Here is a 20,593-nt window from a genome sequence, read left to right on the forward strand (position 1 = left end):
ATGTAGTGTATAGTGTAGTGTATAGTGTAGTGTATAGTGTAGTGTATAGTGTTGTGTATAGTGTAGTGTATAGTGTAGTGTATAGTGTAGTGTGTAGTGTAGTGTATAGTGTAGTGTATAGTGTTGTGTATAGTGTAGTGTATAGTGTAGTGTATAGTGTAGTGTGTAGTGTAGTGTATAGTGTAGTGTATAGTGTAGTGTATAGTGTAGTGTATAGTGTAGTGTATAATATAGTGTATAGTGTATTGTATAGTGTATAGTGTAGTGTATAGTGTAGTGTATAGTGTAGTGTATAGTGTAGTGTATAGTGTAGTGTATAGTGTAGTGTATATTACGAACATTGAGATTCATAATGGGCACGGGGTGACCAGTAAGGTCTAAATTGGGTCTGTGACAAGGCAGGGCACTGATAAGGGCGTTGACAGGTATTGATTATTGTTTAATCAATCTCAACCGATTAAAAGGGTGTCTCAAGCAGATTCGAAGCTTTCGTGACTGCAGGCATTACTCTTTGGTTATTTCGGTAAAGTCACGCAGAAAATCAAATCAAATATAATAATAGAACACGACGTTTCGGTGGCAACATAAGCAACCATCAACAGGTCAGAATGGATTACACAGGTCAACACACTTTTTCTGGCACAAGGTATTCCAACGGTTTTAGGGTAATTTTGGGGCGCTGATTCCAAATCTGGCATCAGTTTTTGTCCATCACGTCAGGTTTTTGAGATATAAAATATTGCATTTTCAATAAAAAAAAACTGCAGAAGAAAAATATGAAATAAATGTGGATATCTACATAAAATGATATTATAAACACACTATCCTAAAAATACAGCACCATATTTTAACACTAAAGCAGTCACTGACTCCAAACAACTTGCAATCATAAGTGACAGAGTTAATTTCGGGTAAAATCAATTAAAATGGGGGTATGCCGATAGCATAAAAATGAGATGTGATAGAGAAAATCTGAGATCAGATTTGGAATCGGCACCCTGAAATTAGTCTAGAACAGCTGCAAAAGTCCAGGCCAGAAAAAAAATGTTTTTTTTGTTGTTTGACCAGTGTTATAAACACAGACACGTCAACAACATAAGGCAGATTTCGATTTAAAGCTTTCGTGACTGCAGGGATTCATCTTCTTGGTTCTTTCGGTAAAGTCACGTAGAAGGGAAGTAATAAAATGATACAAATAAAACATAATAAAATAATTTTCACCCCCTCCCTTTGATGCTGCTAATCCTGCATAATGCATGGGCATTAATATGACTTTGAAACCCCCCAGCCCACCTCCTACACATTTCCCATAAATATGCTAAAGTCCTCTTGATATGCAAATTATTTTGTCAAGGCGCTCTTCCCCCCCTCCAACCCAGCTTAAATAGACGCTCCAAGCCTGGGGTTGTCATTCAGACTCTGTCTTCTCGACAGACCTGTTCTTCACCTGAGGGACGGCTGCTTGCGTTGTGGCCGAAACGTCGTGAGAATTATTTTATTTAGTTTTATTTTTACTGCTTCCCTTCTACGTGACTTGACCGAAATAAGCATTAGCAGACACACATGCAGAGAGAGACACACACAAAGACACACAGAGGCGAGTGCGTCTGCGTTTAATCCTTCATTCTTACCTGATGACGGTTGCTTGTGTTGCAAGCGAAACATCGTATTCTATCATCATTTGATGGTATTTTCTACGTGACTTTACCGAAACAACCACAGAGTAAAAATGGTATCGCTTTAAACACATGCATCTCAGAGGTCGCAACCGGGTACCCGTACCCTACCCGTACCCGGCTGGGTATGGGTAGCCGGATATCGGGTAGGGTACGGGTAGCCGTTTGCGACCCTGGTGCGGCCGGGTACGGGTAGGCCGTGAGTCACTGGTGAGTCACCGTTTGTCACTCATTTCCCAACGTCTTGTCTCTTCTCACAATTCAAGTTCCTAGAATCAACCCACCCGCGCCTGCAACATGGCTTCATCCCAGAGGTCGCAATCGGGTACCCGATACCCGTACCCGGCCGGGTACGGGTAGCCGGATATCGGGTAGGGTACGGGTACCCGTTTGCGACCCTGGTGCGGCTGGGTACGGGTACGGGTAAGGAATCAAAACCTGTTTGCGACCTCTGATGCATCTACAAGGGTACGACGTTATGAGTTGCTTGCTTTCCGCCAAAAAAATATATATACATTTGTAATATGAGCGTCAATAATCACTTCGGATCCAGTAGATCGCCAGCGACAGGCATTGTCGGTAAAGGCCTCAAGCCTGAGGCTTCAGGCCTAGGCGTTATGGCTTCATTAGGATTAGGCCAACGGCTAGGATTGCAGTTAAGGTGTTTTTAAAAATCAATTTCGTATAAATATCCACTCGTAAATTCAACGTCACTAAAGGCTGCTCGTAAAGTAGCTCACGAACAGTAGTACTTACGACTAAAAGGCCGACGCTTTAAGGTCTAGGCTCTACTCGCTTTACGCTAATGGCTAGGATTGCAGCTATGGTTGTGTTTACAAAAAACAACTTTGTAAAAATATAAAAATTTTAATCTGAACGTCAATGATCGGTACCTATAAGATAGCTCATTTACAAAAGCAATCGCCAGTAACGGCCTAAATTTCAGGCTTTAGGCCAAGGCTTTACGGCTCTGCCATGGCTAGACCTATGGGTAGCACTGGAGTGAAGTATCCGAGTTATTAAATCACCAAGATTATATATTAAAAATAGAAATGTCGATAATCTCAACAGCATTGTAACTTACACCCCTTTTGATTATGCTTCGATCATATTACTGGAAGAATACCAGTGAAACTATAGGCCTCAGGCTTTGGGCCTAGGAAAGGCTAGGATTTGGGGGTTAGAGTTCGGTAACAGCCAAGTTTATAAATATACGCGGCTATGGACGCAATGGTGGAGAAACATACTACGAGCTATAGCTATATATCGTGACACTGTGAAATAATGAGAAGAATCCTGGTAAAGGCCTAGGCCTCAGGCTTCAGGCCTTAGGCCTCAGGCTTCCAGGCCTCAGGCCTCAGGCTTTAGGCCTCAGATTCCATGCCTCAAGCCTCAGGCCTCAGGCTTCATGGCTCGATCAGGGTAAGGCCTCAGGCTTTAGGCCTCAGGCCTCAGGCTTCAGGCCTCAAGGCCTCAGGCTTCCAGGCCTCAGGCCTTAGGCCTCAGGCTTTAGGCCTCAGGCTTCCAGGCCTCATGCTTCCAGGCTTCAGGCCTCAGGCTTCAGGCCTCAAGGCCTCAGGCTTCAGGCCTCAGGCTTCCAGGCCTCAGGCCTTAGGCCTCAGGCCTTAGGCCTCAGGCTTCCAGGCCTCATGCTTCCAGGCTTCAGGCCTCAGGCTTCAGGCCTCAAGCTTTCAGGCCTCAGGCCTCAGGCTTCAGGCCTCAGGCCTCAGGCTTCCAGGCCTCAAGCCTCAGGCTTCAGGCCTCAGGCCTCAAGCTTCAGGCCTCAGGCTTCAGGCTCCAGGCCTTATGGCTCGATCAGGGTAAGGCCTACGCAGTTCGGTGTTACGGGTAGAGTTCCAGGTTAGAGGTCACTACAACTTTCAGCGCACGATACGGTGATACGAATGTGCGTTGATCTTCTTTCGCAGCACCGTACGTATTCAACCGTGCAAATCGGAGGTGCGTGGCAAGGACAACAAACTAACACACGACAACAAGCTATTCAATCTCGATTTCGAAACGCGTCGCTACAATGCTTCCTAACGAAACGGAATGAGGGTAACATCTTAGGACTCAGGCTTACAACACAAATTTTACGGGTTGGAACCAGAGTTTTTCACTGCACCACCACCACCACCACCAGCTGCTGCTGCACCACCACCACCACCACCACCACCGCCGCCGCCACCACCGCCACCACTGACGACGACAAACACGGGCCCAGTGCCGTTCCGCGCCTTCCCGCCGGCCTTGCCGTCCTCCTCCGCCGATCGCATCGTCAGGCTCATGCGCTTGCGGCGGACGCACTTGATGGCGGGGTCGTTAACGTCCCGCCACATGGCGAGCAGCTCGGGCGGCATGAGCTTGTGGACGAGCAGCAGGCCCCGGTAGAAGCAGGCGTGCGCGTTCATCCACGTCGAGCGCCGGGGCACGATGCCGAACGTACGGAAGCCCGAGTGTTGCGTCGCGAAGCCGCCGGCCTCCTTGAGGCACATGCCCAGCCAGACGTCGTCGATGGGGTAGTTGTCCACCGAGTGGGAGGCCACCCAGAGCCTCCGGACGATCTCGCCCGACATCAGGAAGCCGCCGCCGCCGGCGTACGGCGGGTAGCGGGCGCCCGGGTACAGCTCGACCGGCACGGAGTACTTGTTGTCGCGGCGGCGGATGACGGCTGCGCTCCAGATGACGTCGCCGGCGAAGAGACCCCGTGCGGAGATGCCGCGCAGGGACGAGAGGTACTCGAGCACGTTTCGAACGTTCACGAAAACGTCGTCGTCGCCCTTGAAGACGTAGCGCACGGAGCTGCAGTGGATGTCGAACCAGCGCATGAAGTTCACCTGCAGGGACAGAGGTCGCAAATTGGGGTTTTGATTCGGATTTAAAGCTTCTTTCGTGACTGCTGCAGGGATTCATCTTCTTGGTTCTTTCAGTAAAGTCGTCGCGTAGAAGGGAAGTAATAAAATAATAAAAATAAAACGTAATGACATAATTCTCACGACGTTTCGGCCACAACGCAAGCAGCCGTCCCTCAGGTGAAGAACAAGTCTGTCAGAAAGACAGCGTCTGAATAAACACCACCAAATATACGCTGCCAAGCCTGGTGGTGTTCATTCAGACGCTGTGTTTCCGACAAACCTGTCCTTCACCTGAGGACGGCTGCTTGCGTTGTGGCCGAAACGTCGTGAGAATTATTTTATGATGTTTTATTTTTATTATTTTATTATTTACCTTCTACGTGATGACTTTACCGAAAGAACCAAGAAGATGGGTTTTGATTCCTTACCCGTAGCCGGCCGCACCAGGGTCGCAAATGGGTACCCGTACCCGTACCCGGCCGTACCCGTACCCTACCCGTACCCGGCTGGGTACGGGTAGGGTACGGTGCAGTGTACAGTGTATGGTGCAGTGTATAGTGTAGTTATAGTGTAGTGTATAGTAGTGTAGTGTATAGTGTAGTGTAGAGTGTAGTACATAGTGTAGTCTATAGTGTAGTGTATAGTGTAGTGTATAGTGTAGTCTATAGTGTAGTGTATAGTGTAGTACATAGTGTAGTCTATAGTGTAGTGCATAGTGTAGTCTATAGTGTAGTGTATAGTAGTGTAGTGTATAGTGTAGTGTATAGTGTATAGTAGTGTAGTGTATAGTGTAGTGTGTAGTAGTGTATAGTAGTGTAGTGTATAGTGTAGTGTATAGTGTAGTGTATAGTGTAGTGTATAGTGTATAGTGTAGTGTATAGTGTAGTGTATAGTGTAGTGTATAGTAGTGTAGTGTATAGTGTAGTGTATAGTGTATAGCATGAATGTTGAGATTCATAAGGGGCACCAGTAACATCTGAATTGTGTCTGCCCCCCACCAACCCCCCCACCACCCCCACCAACCCCACCCTCCCCACCCACCTTCCCCACCAACCCTCCCCACCCACCCCACCCTCCCCACCCCCCCCCCACCACCCCCCACCACCCCACCACACCCACCTCCTTGAGCGTGAGGTTGTAGAACGTGTCCAGGAAGTCCCACTGGAGGATGTCGCCGTAGATTTGGCTCTCGAAATCGACGAGCTTCTGCAGGTGGCGGTGGGAGCCGTCTTCCGCGGGGGTTGCCAGCCCCACGAGGAACAGGGTCCTCACGCGGAGAGGCCGGGACCCCGGTGACCCCGCCGAGGTGGACAATTGGTAGTCGACCTCGCGACCCCACGTGCGGCGAATGGCGTCTCGGCGAGCGTGGTTTGCGCACGTGCTCTTGATGACGAACAGGAGGTAGGGGGCCACTCCGTCGTCGTCGGAGGCGGAGTCGCGGCGGGAACAGCGGCCCGCGCTGTCGTGGATGAGGGCGAAGAAACGGCAGTGGCGGTACAGCACGAAGTCTGTGGGGGTGGTGGGGAGGGGGGGTGGTGGGGGGGTGGTGGGGGGGTGGTGGGGGGGTGAGGGGGTGGGAGGAGATGTCTATGGAACGGAGCTTTTGTAGGTGATTAGATTTTTTTGGTTACGAAGATACACTACACTATACACTACACTATACACTACACTATACACTACACTACACACTACACTATACACTACACTATACACTACACTATACACTACACTATACACTACTACACTATACACTACACTATACACTACACTACTACACTCTACACTACACTATACACTACACTATACACTACTACACTATACACTACACTATATACTACACTACTACACTCTACACTACACTATACACTACACTATACACTACACTATATACTACACTATACACTACACTATACACTACACTATACACTATACAATACACTACACTATACACTACTACACTATACACTACACACTACTACACTATACACTACACTATACACTACACTACTACACTCTACACTACACTATACACTACACTATACACTACACTATACACTACTACACTATACACTACACTACTACACTACACTATACACGACAATATATACTACACTATATACTACTCTAATATACACTACACTATATACTACACTATACACTACTATACACTACTATACACTACACTATACACTACACTATACACTACTATACACTACACTATACACTACACTATAGTGCTGTACTAGTATACTACACTATACACTACACTATACACTACACTATACACTACACTATACACTACACTATACACTACACTATACACTACTATACACTACACTATACACTACACTATAGTGCTGTACTAGTATACTACACTATACACTACACTATACACTACACTATACACTACACTATACACTACACTATACACTACTATACACTACACTATACACTACTATACACTACACTATAGTGCTGTACTAGTATACTACATGACTACATCACACACTACACTATACAGTACACTATACACTACACTATACACTACACACTACACTATACACTACACTATACACTACACTATACACTACTATACACTACACTATAGTGCTGTACTAGTATACTACATGACTACATCACACACTACACTATACAGTACACTATACACTACACTATACACTACACACTACACTATACACTACACTATACACTACACTATACACTACACTATACACTACACTATAGTGCTGTACTAGTATACTACATGACTACATCACACACTACACTATACAGTACACTACTATACAAGTGTGTGTCGCGTGACTAACACAATGCTCCCTTGCGCTCAAATAACTACCTCCCCCCATCGCCCCCTACCCCTGCCCTCTCAACAAAAACAACAACCAACAACAACAGCAGCCGCCATTCGCCACTAAGTGGTGGCGATGCCACCACGGCACCTGTGCCAGGCTAGGTGCACTTTGAGGCCACCACGTGATGTGTCAGAGGCTCCGCTGATGACACCCCCCACCCCACTCACCACCCCCCCACTCACCCCCCCAACTCACCCCCCCCAAACTCACCCCCACTCACCCCCCTCCACTCACCCCCACTCCCCCCTCCCCACTCACCCCAACTCCCCCCCCCCCCCACTCACCCCAACTCTCACCCCCCCAACTCACCCCCCCCCGCACTCACCCCCCCAACTCACCCCCCCCCCCACTCACCCCCCCAACTCACCCCCCCCCCACTCACCCCCCAACTCACCCCCCCCACTCTCCCCCCCCCCACCCCTCCATCACCCCCACTCCCCCCTCCCCACTCACCCCAACTCACCCCCCCCCCACTCACCCCAACTCTCACCCCCCCAACTCACCCACCCCCCACTCACCCCCCCAACTCACCCCCCCCCCACTCACCCCAACTCTCACCCCCCCAACTCACCCCCCCCCCACTCACCCCCCCCACCCCTCCACTCACCCCCACTCCCCCCCCCCCACTCACCCCAACTCACCCCCCCCCCCACTCACCCCAACTCTCACCCCCCCAACTCACCCCCCCCCCCACTCACCCCCCCAACTCACCCCCCCCACTCACCCCCCCAACTCACCCCCCCCCCCCACTCACCCCCCCAACTCACCCCCCCCCCACTCACCCCCCCAACTCACCCCCCCCCCCCCACTCACCCCCCCAACTCACCCCCCCCCACTCACCCCCCCAACTCACCCCCCCCAACTCACCCACCCCCCACTCACCCCCCCAACTCACCCCCCCCCCCACTCCCCCACCCCTCCACTCACCCCCACTCCCCCCCCTCCCCCCCTCCCCACTCACCCCCACTCCCCCCCCTCCCCACTCACCCCCCCCCACTCCCCCACCCCCCCCCACTCACCCTCCCCCCACTCCCCCCCCTCCCCACTCACCCCCCTCCCCACTCACCCCCCCCACCCCCACTCCCCACTCACCTTTGAACCTCTCTTCGAGGCCCTCGTACCAAGCGGTGCCGAGCATGGAGCTGTTCGCCGTGCAGTTGGTCACGTGCACGTCCCAGCCCGTGGGGCGCCCCGAGGGGGTCTCGCGACCGGCAACCGCCGCGGGCCGACGACGGCGGCGACGGCGTCCGTCGCGAACCCCCCGGGGCTCCCCCATCCGGGGCCTTCCGAAGCCCCGCCCACCACCGGCTGCGGCGGCTGGACCCGCCCACTCCACCTCGGACTCCTCCCCCTCCTCGCCAAACTCCTCCCACTCCGCCGCGGCGTCTTCGTCTTCGTCGTCGTGATTGGTCGACCACTGGAAGAGGGAGGAGTCACGAGGCGGCAGGGGACCCGCCCCCTGTAGAGAGCGGCGGGCGGCGAGCAGCTGGGGGCCTTGGTGGGGGAGGAGGGTGGGGGGGACAAGGGGGGGAGTGGGGGGAGGGTGGGGGGGAGTTTGAGGGGAGGGTGGGGGGGAGGGTGGGGGGAGATTGGAGGAGGGAGAGTGGGGGGAGAGTGGGGGGAGGGTGGGGGAGGGTGGGGGGGAGTTTGAGGGGAGGGTGGGGGGGAGGGTGGGGGGGAGGGTGGGGGGAGATTGGTGGAGGGAGAGTGGGGGGAGAGTGGGGGGAGGGTGGGGGGGAGTTTGAGGGGAGGGTGGGGGGGAGGGTGGGGGGGGAGGGTGGGGGGAGATTGGTGGAGGGAGAGTGGGGGGAGAGTGGGGGGAGAGTGGGGGGAGGGTGGGGGGAGGATGGGGGGAGGGTGGGGGGGAGGGTGGGGGGTGGGGGGAGATTGGGGGGGGAGGGTGGGGGGGGGGAGATTGGGGGGAGGGTGGGGGGGAGTTTGAGGGGAGGGTGGGGGGAGGGTGGGGGGAGATTGGGGGGGGGAGGGTGGGGGGGGAGATTGGGGGGGAGGGTGGAGGGAAGTTTTAGGGGAGGGTGGGGGTAGGGTGGGGGGGAGTTTGAGGGGAGGGTGGGGGGAGATTGGAGGAGGGAGAGTGGGGGGAGAGTGGGGGGAGGGTGGTGGGGAGTTTGAGGGGAGGGTGGGGGGAGGGTGGGGGGAGATTGGGGGGGGGGGGAGGGTGGGGGGGGAGATTGGGGGGTAGGGTGGGGGGGAGTTTGAGGGGAGGGTGGGGGTAGGGTGGAGGGGAGGGTGGGGGGAGGGTGGGGGGGAGTTTGAGGGGAGGGTGGGGTGGAGGTGGGGGGGAGGGTGGGGTATGAGTGGTTGAATAGATAACAATCTGCTGTTTTTAATCCATACGAAATGAAGTGAGTGAGTGGATGCTTGAATGCACGTGCTAATGGTAGTGTGAGTGTGTGAGTGAGTGGGGGGTGAGTGAGTGAATGAGTGGGTGAGTGTGTGAGTGAGTGGGTGAGTGAGTGGGTGAGTGAGTGAATGAGTGGGTGAGTGGGTGAGGGAGTGGGTGAGTGAAATAGTGGGTGAGTGAGTGGGTGAATGTGTGAGTGGGTGAATGAGTTGGGTGAGTGAGTGGGGTGAGTGAGTGGGTGGGTGACGTGGGTGACGTGAGTGAATGGAAGAGTGGGTGAGTGAGTGAGTGGGGTGAGTTGCGTGAGTGAGTGAGTGGGTGGGTGGGTGAGTGAGTGGGGTGAGGGAGTGGGTGGGTGAGTGGGTGAATGAGTGGGTGAATGGGTGACATCCCTCTAAATGGACACCCCCCCCCCCCCTCCATTCATAAGAATTCGCAACTCCCTGTTGTTTGGCAGTCTCCTGTCCCGAGTAGAGGACTGTCCACCCCTCATGGTGGCAGGAGCTAGAGCGGTCCACCGGACCCTCCTGAACGCCACAGAGATCCAGGCGGTACCGGTCCAGCTCCCGACAGAGGAGTGGCAGCCTCTCCTCCGCAGTGAGCGTTCCAACATTCCACGTGGCCACACGAAGTGGCTTTTCGTTGTTTCTGGAGGAGCCCCGAGGGTGAAGATTCAATCTCCTGGCTCCGCCAAATGGGGTTTTGGCAAGGAGACATCATAGACGCCTGTCCCCCCGGGGCCTCCGGCACAAGCTGAATAAGTTTTTTTGCATCGTAGCTTCGTGGTAGTTAATTGAAGGTGGAGGGGTTACCAGCCCCTCGCACCCATCTAGAGCCCCCACCACCACCGCCGCCACCATCACCATCACCACCATCACCACCATCACCACCACCGCCACCATCACTCCCACCGCCACCACCGCCACCATCACCATCACCACCATCACCACCACCGCCACCATCACTCCCACCGCCACCACCGCCACCGCCACCACCGCCACCATCACCATCACCACCATCACCACCACCGCCACCATCACCATCACCACCATCACCACCACCACCACCGCCACCGTCACCACCACCATCACCACCATCACCACCACCATCACCACCACCACCATCACCACCACCACCACCACCATCACCACCACCGCCACCGTCACCACCACCACCATCACCACCACCATCACCACCACCACCATCACCACCACCACCACCACCATCACCACCACCGCCACCGTCACCACCACCACCATCACCACCACCATCACCACCACCACCACCATCACCTCTGCGTGTGTCTCGTTGCTCCCTCGCCACCATCACCACCATCACCACCACCACCATCACCACCACCACCACCATTACCACCGCCACCGTCACCACCACCACCATCACCACCATCACCATCACCACCATCATCATCACCTCTGCGTGTGTTTCGTTGCTCCCTCGCCACCATCACCACCATCACCGTCACCACCGTCAGAGCCAGCAGCGTCGTGCCCAGCGCCAGGAACACTGCCGACTTGCAGCGTTTCCACGGCCTCATCATCATCAGCATCATCAGCGGAGGCGGCGGCGAAGTCGTCTTCTTCTTCACGCCGTGGGACATCGCCTGTCCCCGCACAACCATCACCAACATCATCATCAGCAGCAGCAGCATCAGCAGCAGCAGCATCAGCAGCATCATCATCAGCAGCAGCAGCATTATCATCAGCATCATCATCAGCAGCAGCATCATCAGCAGCAGCAGCATCATCAGCAGCAGCATCAGGAGCAGTATCAGCAGCAGCAGCATCAATAGATGCATAGTGAGTGGGTGAGTGGGTGGATGAGTGAGTGAGTGGGTGGTTGAGTGGGTGGGTGGTTGAGTGGGTGGGTGAGTGAGTGGGTGGATGAGTGGGTGTTTGAGTGAGTGAGTGGGTGGTTGGGTGGATGGTTGGGTGAGTGGTTGGTTGGGTGGGTGAGTGGGTGGCTGGGTGAGTGGGTGGTTGGGTGGGTGAGTGGGTGGGTGAGTGGGTGGTTGAGTGGGTGGGTGAGTGAGTGGGTGGATGAGTGGGTGGTTGAGTGAGTGAGTGGTTGGGTGGGTGAGTGGGTGGGTGGGTGAGTGGGTGGTTGGGTGAGTGGGTGGCTGGGTGAGTGGGTGGTTGGGTGGGTGAGTGGGTGGGTGGGTGAGTGGGTGGTTGAGTGGGTGGGTGAGTGAGTGGGTGGATGAGTGGGTGGTTGAGTGAGTGAGTGGGTGGTTGGGTGGATGGTTGGGTGAGTGGTTGGTTGGGTGGGTGAGTGGGTGGCTGGGTGAGTGGGTGGTTGGGTGGGTGAGTGGGTGGGTGGGTGAGTGGGTGGTTGAGTGGGTGGGTGAGTGAGTGGGTGGATGAGTGGGTGGTTGAGTGAGTGAGTGGGTGGTTGGGTGGATGGTTGGGTGAGTGGTTGGTTGGGTGGGTGAGTGGGTGGCTGGGTGAGTGGGTGGTTGGGTGGGTGAGTGGGTGGGTGCTTGAGTGGGTGGTTGAGTGGGTGGGTGAGTGAGTGGGTGGATGAGTGGGTGGTTGAGTGAGTGAGTGGGTGGTTGGGTGGATGGTTGGGTGAGTGGTTGGTTGGGTGGGTGAGTGGGTGGCTGGGTGAGTGGGTGGTTGGGTGGGTGAGTGGGTGGGTGGGTGGTTGAGTGGGTGGGTGAGTGAGTGGGTGGATGAGTGGGTGGTTGAGTGAGTGAGTGGGTGGTTGGGTGGATGGTTGGGTGAGTGGTTGGTTGGGTGGGTGAGTGGGTGGCTGGGTGAGTGGGTGGTTGGGTGGGTGAGTGGGTGGGTGGGTGAGTGGGTGGTTGAGTGGGTGGGTGAGTGAGTGGGTGGATGAGTGGGTGGTTGAGTGAGTGATTGGGTGGTTGGGTGGATGGTTGGGTGAGTGGTTGGTTGGGTGGGTGAGTGGGTGGCTGGGTGAGTGGGTGGTTGGGTGGGTGAGTGGGTGGGTGGGTGAGTGGGTGGTTGAGTGGGTGGGTGAGTGAGTGGGTGGATGAGTGTGTGGTTGAGTGAGTGAGTGGGTGGTTGGGTGGATGGTTGGGTGAGTGGTTGGTTGGGTGGGTGAGTGGGTGGCTGGGTGAGTGGGTGGTTGGGTGGGTGAGTGGGTGGGTGGGTGAGTGGGTGGTTGAGTGGGTGGGTGAGTGAGTGGGTGGATGAGTGGGTGGTTGAGTGAGTGAGTGGGTGGTTGGGTGGATGGTTGGGTGAGTGGTTGGTTGGGTGGGTGGCTGGGTGAGTGGGTGGTTGGGTGGGTGAGTGGGTGGGTGGGTGAGTGGGTGGTTGAGTGGGTGGGTGAGTGAGTGGGTGGATGAGTGGGTGGTTGAGTGAGTGAGTGAGTGGGTGGTTGGGTGGATGGTTGGGTGAGTGGTTGGTTGGGTGGGTGAGTGGGTGGCTGGGTGAGTGGGTGGTTGGGTGGGTGAGTGGGTGGGTGGGTGAGTGGGTGGTTGAGTGGGTGGGTGAGTGAGTGGGTGGATGAGTGGGTGGTTGAGTGAGTGAGTGGGTGGTTGGGTGGATGGTTGGGTGAGTGGTTGGTTGGGTGGGTGAGTGGGTGGTTGAGTGAGTGAGTAGGTGGTTGGGTGGATGGATGGTTGGGTGAGTGGTTGGTTGGGTGGGTGAGTGAGTGAAAGGGTGGTTGGGTGAGTGGGTGGGTGAGTGAGTGAGTGGGTGGGTGAGTGGGTGGGTGAGTGGATGTATGAGTGAGTGGGTGGGTGGGTGGGTGGATGAGTGAGTGGATGGGTGGGTGAGTGAGTGAGTGGGTGGGTGAGTGAGTGAGTCAGTGGGTGAGTGGTTGGGTGGGTGAGTGGTTGGGTGGGCGAGTGATTGGGTGGGTGAGTGGTTGGGTAGGTGAGTGAGTGGGTTGGTGAGTGGTTGCGTCGATGGGTGAGTGGGTGGGGGAGTGGGTGGGTAGGTGAGTGAGTGAGTGGGTGAGTGGGTGGGTAGGTGGGTGAGTGGCTGGGTGGGTGGGTGAGTGGGTGGCTGGGTGGCTGGGTGGGCGAGTGGGTGAGTGGGTGAGTGGGTGGGTGGGTGGGTGAGTGGGTGGGTGGGTTGGGGGGTGAGTGGGTGGCTGGGTGAGTGGGTGGTTGGGTGGGTGAGTGGGTGGGTGGGTGAGTGGGTGGTTGAGTGGGTGGGTGAGTGAGTGGGTGGATGAGTGGGTGGTTGAGTGAGTGAGTGGGTGGTTGGGTGGATGGTTGGGTGAGTGGTTGGTTGGGTGGGTGAGTGGGTGGTTGAGTGAGTGAGTAGGTGGTTGGGTGGATGGATGGTTGGGTGAGTGGTTGGTTGGGTGGGTGAGTGAGTGAAAGGGTGGTTGGGTGAGTGGGTGGGTGAGTGAGTGAGTGGGTGGGTGAGTGGGTGGGTGAGTGGATGTATGAGTGAGTGGGTGGGTGGGTGGGTGGATGAGTGAGTGGATGGGTGGGTGAGTGAGTGAGTGAGTGGGTGGGTGAGTGAGTGAGTCAGTGGGTGAGTGGTTGGGTGGGTGAGTGGTTGGGTGGGCGAGTGATTGGGTGGGTGAGTGGTTGGGTAGGTGAGTGAGTGGGTTGGTGAGTGGTTGCGTCGATGGGTGAGTGGGTGGGGGAGTGGGTGGGTAGGTGAGTGAGTGAGTGGGTGAGTGGGTGGGTAGGTGGGTGAGTGGCTGGGTGGGTGGGTGAGTGGGTGGCTGGGTGGCTGGGTGGGCGAGTGGGTGAGTGGGTGAGTGGGTGGGTGGGTGGGTGAGTGGGTGGGTGGGTTGGGGGGTGAGTGGGTGGCTGGGTGGGTGAGTGGGTGGATGGGTTGGTGGGTGAGTGGGTGGCTGGGTGGGTGGGTGAGTGGGTAGCTGGGTGGGTGGCTGGGTGAGTGGGTCGCTGGGTGGGTGGGTGGCTGGATGGGTGGGTGAGTGGGTGGTTGAGTGGGTGGGTGAGTGAGTGGGTGGATGAGTGTGTGGTTGAGTGAGTGAGTGAGTGGGTGGTTGGGTGGATGGTTGGGTGAGTGGTTGGTTGGGTGGGTGAGTGGGTGGCTGGGTGAGTGGGTGGTTGGGTGGGTGAGTGGGTGGGTGGGTGAGTGGGTGGTTGAGTGGGTGGGTGAGTGAGTGGGTGGATGAGTGGGTGGTTGAGTGAGTGAGTGGGTGGTTGGGTGGATGGTTGGGTGAGTGGTTGGTTGGGTGGGTGAGTGGGTGGCTGGGTGAGTGGGTGGTTGGGTGGGTGAGTGGGTGGGTGGGTGAGTGGGTGGTTGAGTGGGTGGGTGAGTGAGTGGGTGGATGAGTGGGTGGTTGAGTGAGTGGGTGGTTGGGTGGATGGTTGGGTGAGTGGTTGGTTGGGTGGGTGAGTGGGTGGCTGGGTGAGTGGGTGGTTGGGTGGGTGAGTGGGTGGGTGGGTGAGTGGGTGGTTGAGTGGGTGGGTGAGTGAGTGGGTGGATGAGTGGGTGGTTGAGTGAGTGAGTGGGTGGTTGGGTGGATGGTTGGGTGAGTGGTTGGTTGGGTGGGTGAGTGGGTGGTTGAGTGAGTGAGTAGGTGGTTGGGTGGATGGATGGTTGGGTGAGTGGTTGGTTGGGTGGGTGAGTGAGTGAAAGGGTGGTTGGGTGAGTGGGTGGGTGAGTGAGTGAGTGGGTGGGTGAGTGGGTGGGTGAGTGGATGTATGAGTGAGTGGGTGGGTGGGTGGGTGGATGAGTGAGTGGATGGGTGGGTGAGTGAGTGAGTGAGTGGGTGGGTGAGTGAGTGAGTCAGTGGGTGAGTGGTTGGGTGGGTGAGTGGTTGGGTGGGCGAGTGATTGGGTGGGTGAGTGGTTGGGTAGGTGAGTGAGTGGGTTGGTGAGTGGTTGCGTCGATGGGTGAGTGGGTGGGGGAGTGGGTGGGTAGGTGAGTGAGTGAGTGAGTGGGTGAGTGGGTGGGTAGGTGGGTGAGTGGCTGGGTGGGTGGGTGAGTGGGTGGCTGGGTGGCTGGGTGGGCGAGTGGGTGAGTGGGTGAGTGGGTGGGTGGGTGGGTGAGTGGGTGGGTGGGTTGGGGGGTGAGTGGGTGGCTGGGTGGGTGAGTGGGTGGATGGGTTGGTGGGTGAGTGGGTGGCTGGGTGGGTGGGTGAGTGGGTAGCTGGGTGGGTGGCTGGGTGAGTGGGTCGCTGGGTGGGTGGGTGGCTGGATGGGTGGGTGAGTGGGTGGCTGGGTGGGTGGGTGAGTGGGTGGCTGGGTGGGTGGGTGAGTGGGTGGCTGGGTGGGTGGGTGAGTGGGTGGTTGGGTGGGTGGTTGGTTGTGTGGGTGGGCGGTTAGGTGGCTGGGTGGGTGGGTGGCTGGGTGGGAGGGTGGGTGAGTAAGTGTCTGGGTGGGTGGGTGGGTGAGTGGGTGGGTGGATGAGTGGGTGGGTGAGTGGGTGAGTGGGTGGGTGGGTGGGTGAGTGAGTGAGTGAGTAAGTGGGTGGGTGAGTGGGTGGGTGAGTAAGTGTCTGGGTGGGTGGGTGAGTGGGTGGGTGAGTGGGTGAGTGGGTGAGTGGGTGAGTGAGTGTTTGGCTGGGTGGGTGGGTGAGTGTCTGGGTGGGTGGGTGAGTGGGTGGGTGAGTGGGTGGGTGGGTGAGTGGGTGAGTGGGTGGGTGAGTGAGTGAGTGAGTGGGTGGCTGGGTGGGTGGGTGAGTAAGTGTCTGGGTGGGTGGGTGAGTGGGTGGGTGAGTGGGTGAGTGGGTGGATGGGTGAGTGAGTGTTTGGCTGGGTGGGTGGGTGAGTAAGTGTCTGGGTGGGTGGGTGAGTGGGTGAGTGTCTGGGTGGTTGGGTGAATGGGTGGGTGGGTGTCTGGGTGGGTGGGTGAGTGTCTGGGTGGGTGGGTGAGTGGGTGGGTGAGTGGGTGGGTGGGTGAGTGGGTGAGTGGGTGGGTGAGTGAGTGAGTGGGTGGCTGGGTGGGTGGGTGAGTAAGTGTCTGGGTGGGTGGGTGAGTGGGTGGGTGAGTGGGTAAGTGGGTGGATGGGTGAGTGAGTGAGTGAGTGTTTGGCTGGGTGGGTGGGTGAGTAAGTGTCTGGGTGGGTGGGTGAGTGGGTGAGTGTCTGGGTGGTTGGGCGAATGGGTGGGTGGGTGTCTGGGTGGGTAGGTGAGTGAGTGGGTTTTCCCCAATCCACGTGCTCAGCATGGCCACATGGGTGAATGTGCCCTTGCTATGCGGAAACGCAACACTTCCCAGCGTGACGGCGGCTCTCCGCACAAAGACCGAGATAATCCACACCCCGGTAGCCACAACCGGCTCTAAGGACAAATAAAATAGAGACAAAGACAAAGATCCCCCGTGTAGCCTGTAACAGAATGCAGGGGCAAGTGCTGTTAGCGAGCACCTATGAAAGCCGGCACTGTGGCACACGAGGGGGTGGGTGGCCAGCACCACGCCCGGCCGCCTTTGTCTCCCCAGTGGCGATGTTCACTACACACTCATTTGAGGCTGAGTCGACCTAGGGGAGGCCCGGGACCGGTTCAGATAATCGTCACTGGTGGTTGCCGTGAGCGGGAATCACACAGACTCACACACACACACAGACTCGCACACAGTCACACACACAGACTCACACACAGACACATACACACACACACACACAGACACACAGACTCACACACACAGACACACACACAGACTCACACACACAGACACACACACAGACACTCACACAGACTCACACAGAGAGACACACACACAGACACACACACACAGACACACACACAGACACACAGACACACACACAGACACACACACACACACACAGACTCACACACACACACAGACACTCACACACACAGACACTCACACACACACAGACACACACACAGACACACACACACACACACAGACACACACACACAGACACACAGAGACTCGTCTCCAGGTGACATTGGGTGACGTCACGCTGACCCTAGGAATGCCCTCAGAGCTGTCTGACCGGTCGCTGTGCTTGAAACCGGCCTGGCCACGTGTTATAGTGGCCACGTGTAGGGGGTCACAGTCGAGACTCGGGGTGTAGTAGAGACTCAGGGTGTAGTAGGGTGTAGTAGAGACTCAGGGTGTAGTAGAGACTCAGGGTGTAGTAGAGACTCAGGGTGTAGTAGGGTGTAGTAGAGACTCAGGGTGTAGTAGAGACTCGGGGTGTAGTAGAGACTCAGGGTGTAGTAGAGACTCAGGGTGTAGTAGGGTGTAGTAGAGACTCAGGGTGTAGTAGAGACTCAGGGTGTAGTAGAGACTCAGGGTGTAGTAGGGTGTAGTAGAGACTCAGGGTGTAGTAGAGACTCAGGGTGTAGTAGAGACTCAGGGTGTAGTAGAGACTCAGAGTCTAGTAGAGACTCAGGGTCTAGTAGAGACTCAGGGTCTAGTAGAGACTCAGGGTGTAGTAGAGACTCAGGGTCTAGTAGAGACTCAGGGTCTAGTAGAGACTCGGGGTCTAGTAGAGACTCGGGTCTAGTAGAGACTCGGGGTCTAGTAGAGACTCAGGGTCTAGTAGAGACTCAGGGTGTAGTAGAGACTCAGGGTCTAGTAGAGACTCAGGGTGTAGTAGAGACTCAGGGTGTAGTAGAGACTCAGGGTCTAGTAGAGACTCAGGGTGTAGTAGAGACTCAGGGTGTAGTAGAGACTCGGGGTGTAGTAGAGACTCAGGGTGTAGTAGAGACTCAGGGTGTAGTAGAGACTCAGGGTGTAGTAGAGACTCAGGGTGTAGTAGAGACTCAGGGTCTAGTAGAGACTCATGGTGTAGTAGAGTCTCGGGGTGTAGTAGAGACTCGGGGTGTAGTAGAGACTGAGGGTGTAGTAGAGACTCAGGGTCTAGTAGAGACTCAGGGTGTAGTAGAGTCTCGGGGTGTAGTAGAGACTCGGGGTGTAGTAGAGACTCAGGGTGTAGTAGAGACTCAGGGTGTAGTAAAGACTCAGGGTGTAGTAGAGACTCAGGGTGTAGTAAAGACTCAGGGTCTCGTAGAGACTCAGGGTCTAGTAGAGACTCATGGTGTAGTAAAGACTCGGGGTGTAGTAGAGACTCAGGGTGTAGTAGAGACTCAGGGTGTAGTAGAGACTCAGGGTGTAATAGAGACTCAGGGTCTAGTAGAGACTCAGGGTGTAGTAGAGACTCATGGTGTAGTAAAGACTCGGGGTGTAGTAGAGACTCAGGGTGTAGTAGAGACTCAGGGTGTAATAGAGACTCAGGGTGTAATAGAGACTCAGGGTCTAGTAGAGACTCAGGGTGTAGTAGAGACTCAGGGTGTAGTAGAGACTCAGGGTGTAGTAGAGACTCAGGGTGTAGTAGAGACTCAGGGTGTAGTAGAGACTCAGGGTGTAATAGAGACTCAGGGTCTAGTAGAGACTCAGGGTGTAGTAGAGACTCATGGTGTAGTAAAGACTCGGGGTGTAGTAGAGACTCAGGGTGTAGTAGAGACTCAGGGTGTAGTAGAGACTCAGGGTGTAGTAGAGACTCAGGGTGTAGTAGAGACTCAGGGTGTAATAGAGACTCAGGGTCTAGTAGAGACTCAGGGTGTAGTAGAGACTCATGGTGTAGTAAAGACTCGGGGTGTAGTAGAGACTCAGGGTGTAGTAGAGACTCAGGGTGTAATAGAGACTCAGGGTGTAGTAGAGACTCAGGGTGTAGTAGAGACTCAGGGTGTAGTAGAGACTCAGGGTCTAGTAGAGACTCGGGGTCTCGTAGAGACTCAGGGTGTAGTAGAGACTCAGGGTGTAGTAGAGACTCAGGGTGTAGTAGAGACTCAGGGTGTAGTAGAGACTCAGGGTCTAGTAGAGACTCAGGGTGTAGTAGAGACTCAGGGTGTAGTAGAGACTCAGGGTGTAGTAGAGACTCAGGGTGTAGTAGAGACTCAGGGTGTAGTAGAGACTCAAGGTCTAGTAGAGACTCAGGGTGTAGTAGAGACTCAGGGTCTAGTAGAGACTCGGGGTCTGTCGGAAAGACAGCGTCTGAATGAACAGGTCTGTCGGAAAGACAGCGTCCGAATGAACAGGTCTGTCGGAAAGACAGCGTCTGAATGAACAGGTCTGTCGGAAAGACAGCGTCCGAATGAACAGGTCTGTCGGAAAGACAGCGTCTGAATGAACAGGTCTGTCGGGGAGACAGCGTCTGAATGAACAGGTCTGTCGGAAAGACAGCGTCTGAATGAACAGGTCTGTCGGAAAGACAGCGTCTGAATGAACAGGTCTGTCGGAAAGACAGCGTCTGAATGAACAGGTCTGTCGGAAAGACAGCGTCTGAATGAACAGGTCTGTCGGAAAGACAGCGTCTGAATGAACAGGTCTGTCGGAAAGACAGCGTCCGACAGACCTGTTCTTCACCTGAGGACGGCTGCTTGCGTTGTGGCCGAAACGTCGTGATAATTATTTAAGAATGTTTTATTTTTATTATTTTATTATTTCCATTCTACGTGATGACTTTACCGAAAGCACAAAGAAGATGAATCCCTGCAGTCACGAAAGCTTTAAATCGAAATAAAACAAATATGATAATTGTTTTATTACCCTTCTATCTGGCAACAAAACTGACACCTTTTTTACAAGGAGTCATGTTTGCATAGACCACAATACCTGCAGTCGTAATGCAAACAAAAAACACAACTCTGATAATGTACATATTGATCGCGAAAGTCTGCCAAGTGTTAAACTGTTTTGTTTTCCTGGATGTTTCTGTTACGAAACGTCACTTTAAGGTTATGAGAACTCCTTTGCCAACAGCAAGCTATAACAATCGGTTTTTATCCTTTGATCTGCCACCAAAACCGACACCTTTATACAAGGGATCATGTTTCAAATAACCACAAGGACAGTGCATATCATCATCATCAGAGTTGTCTCTTTTTGTTTGCATTTTGACTGCTTGTGGTGTTGTGGTTATTGCAAACATGATG

The 20,593-nt window shown here is 55.1% G+C and overlaps 1 protein-coding gene across 1 annotated transcript in view; it reads right to left on the reverse strand.

Annotated features, from left to right (window-relative positions):
- Positions 1-1,596: 1,596 nt before the first annotated feature.
- Positions 1,597-20,593, reverse strand: part of LOC144954372 (UDP-GlcNAc:betaGal beta-1,3-N-acetylglucosaminyltransferase 7-like) — a 28,121-nt gene continuing 9,124 nt past the window's right edge. The window contains exons 2-5 of the mRNA XM_078884875.1: positions 11,198-11,387; positions 8,497-8,898; positions 5,651-6,039; positions 1,597-4,513 (exon numbers count right to left, since the gene is read on the reverse strand). Coding sequence (XP_078741001.1) covers positions 3,770-4,513; positions 5,651-6,039; positions 8,497-8,898; positions 11,198-11,384 — 1,722 coding nt within the window. The 5' untranslated portion in view covers positions 11,385-11,387 and the 3' untranslated portion in view covers positions 1,597-3,769. The remainder of the gene's footprint in view (positions 4,514-5,650; positions 6,040-8,496; positions 8,899-11,197; positions 11,388-20,593) is intronic.

The sequence above is a fragment of the Lampetra fluviatilis genome, unplaced genomic scaffold (assembly GCF_964198595.1).
Source record: "Lampetra fluviatilis unplaced genomic scaffold, kcLamFluv1.1 SCAFFOLD_402, whole genome shotgun sequence".
NCBI lineage: Eukaryota > Metazoa > Chordata > Hyperoartia > Petromyzontiformes > Petromyzontidae > Lampetra > Lampetra fluviatilis.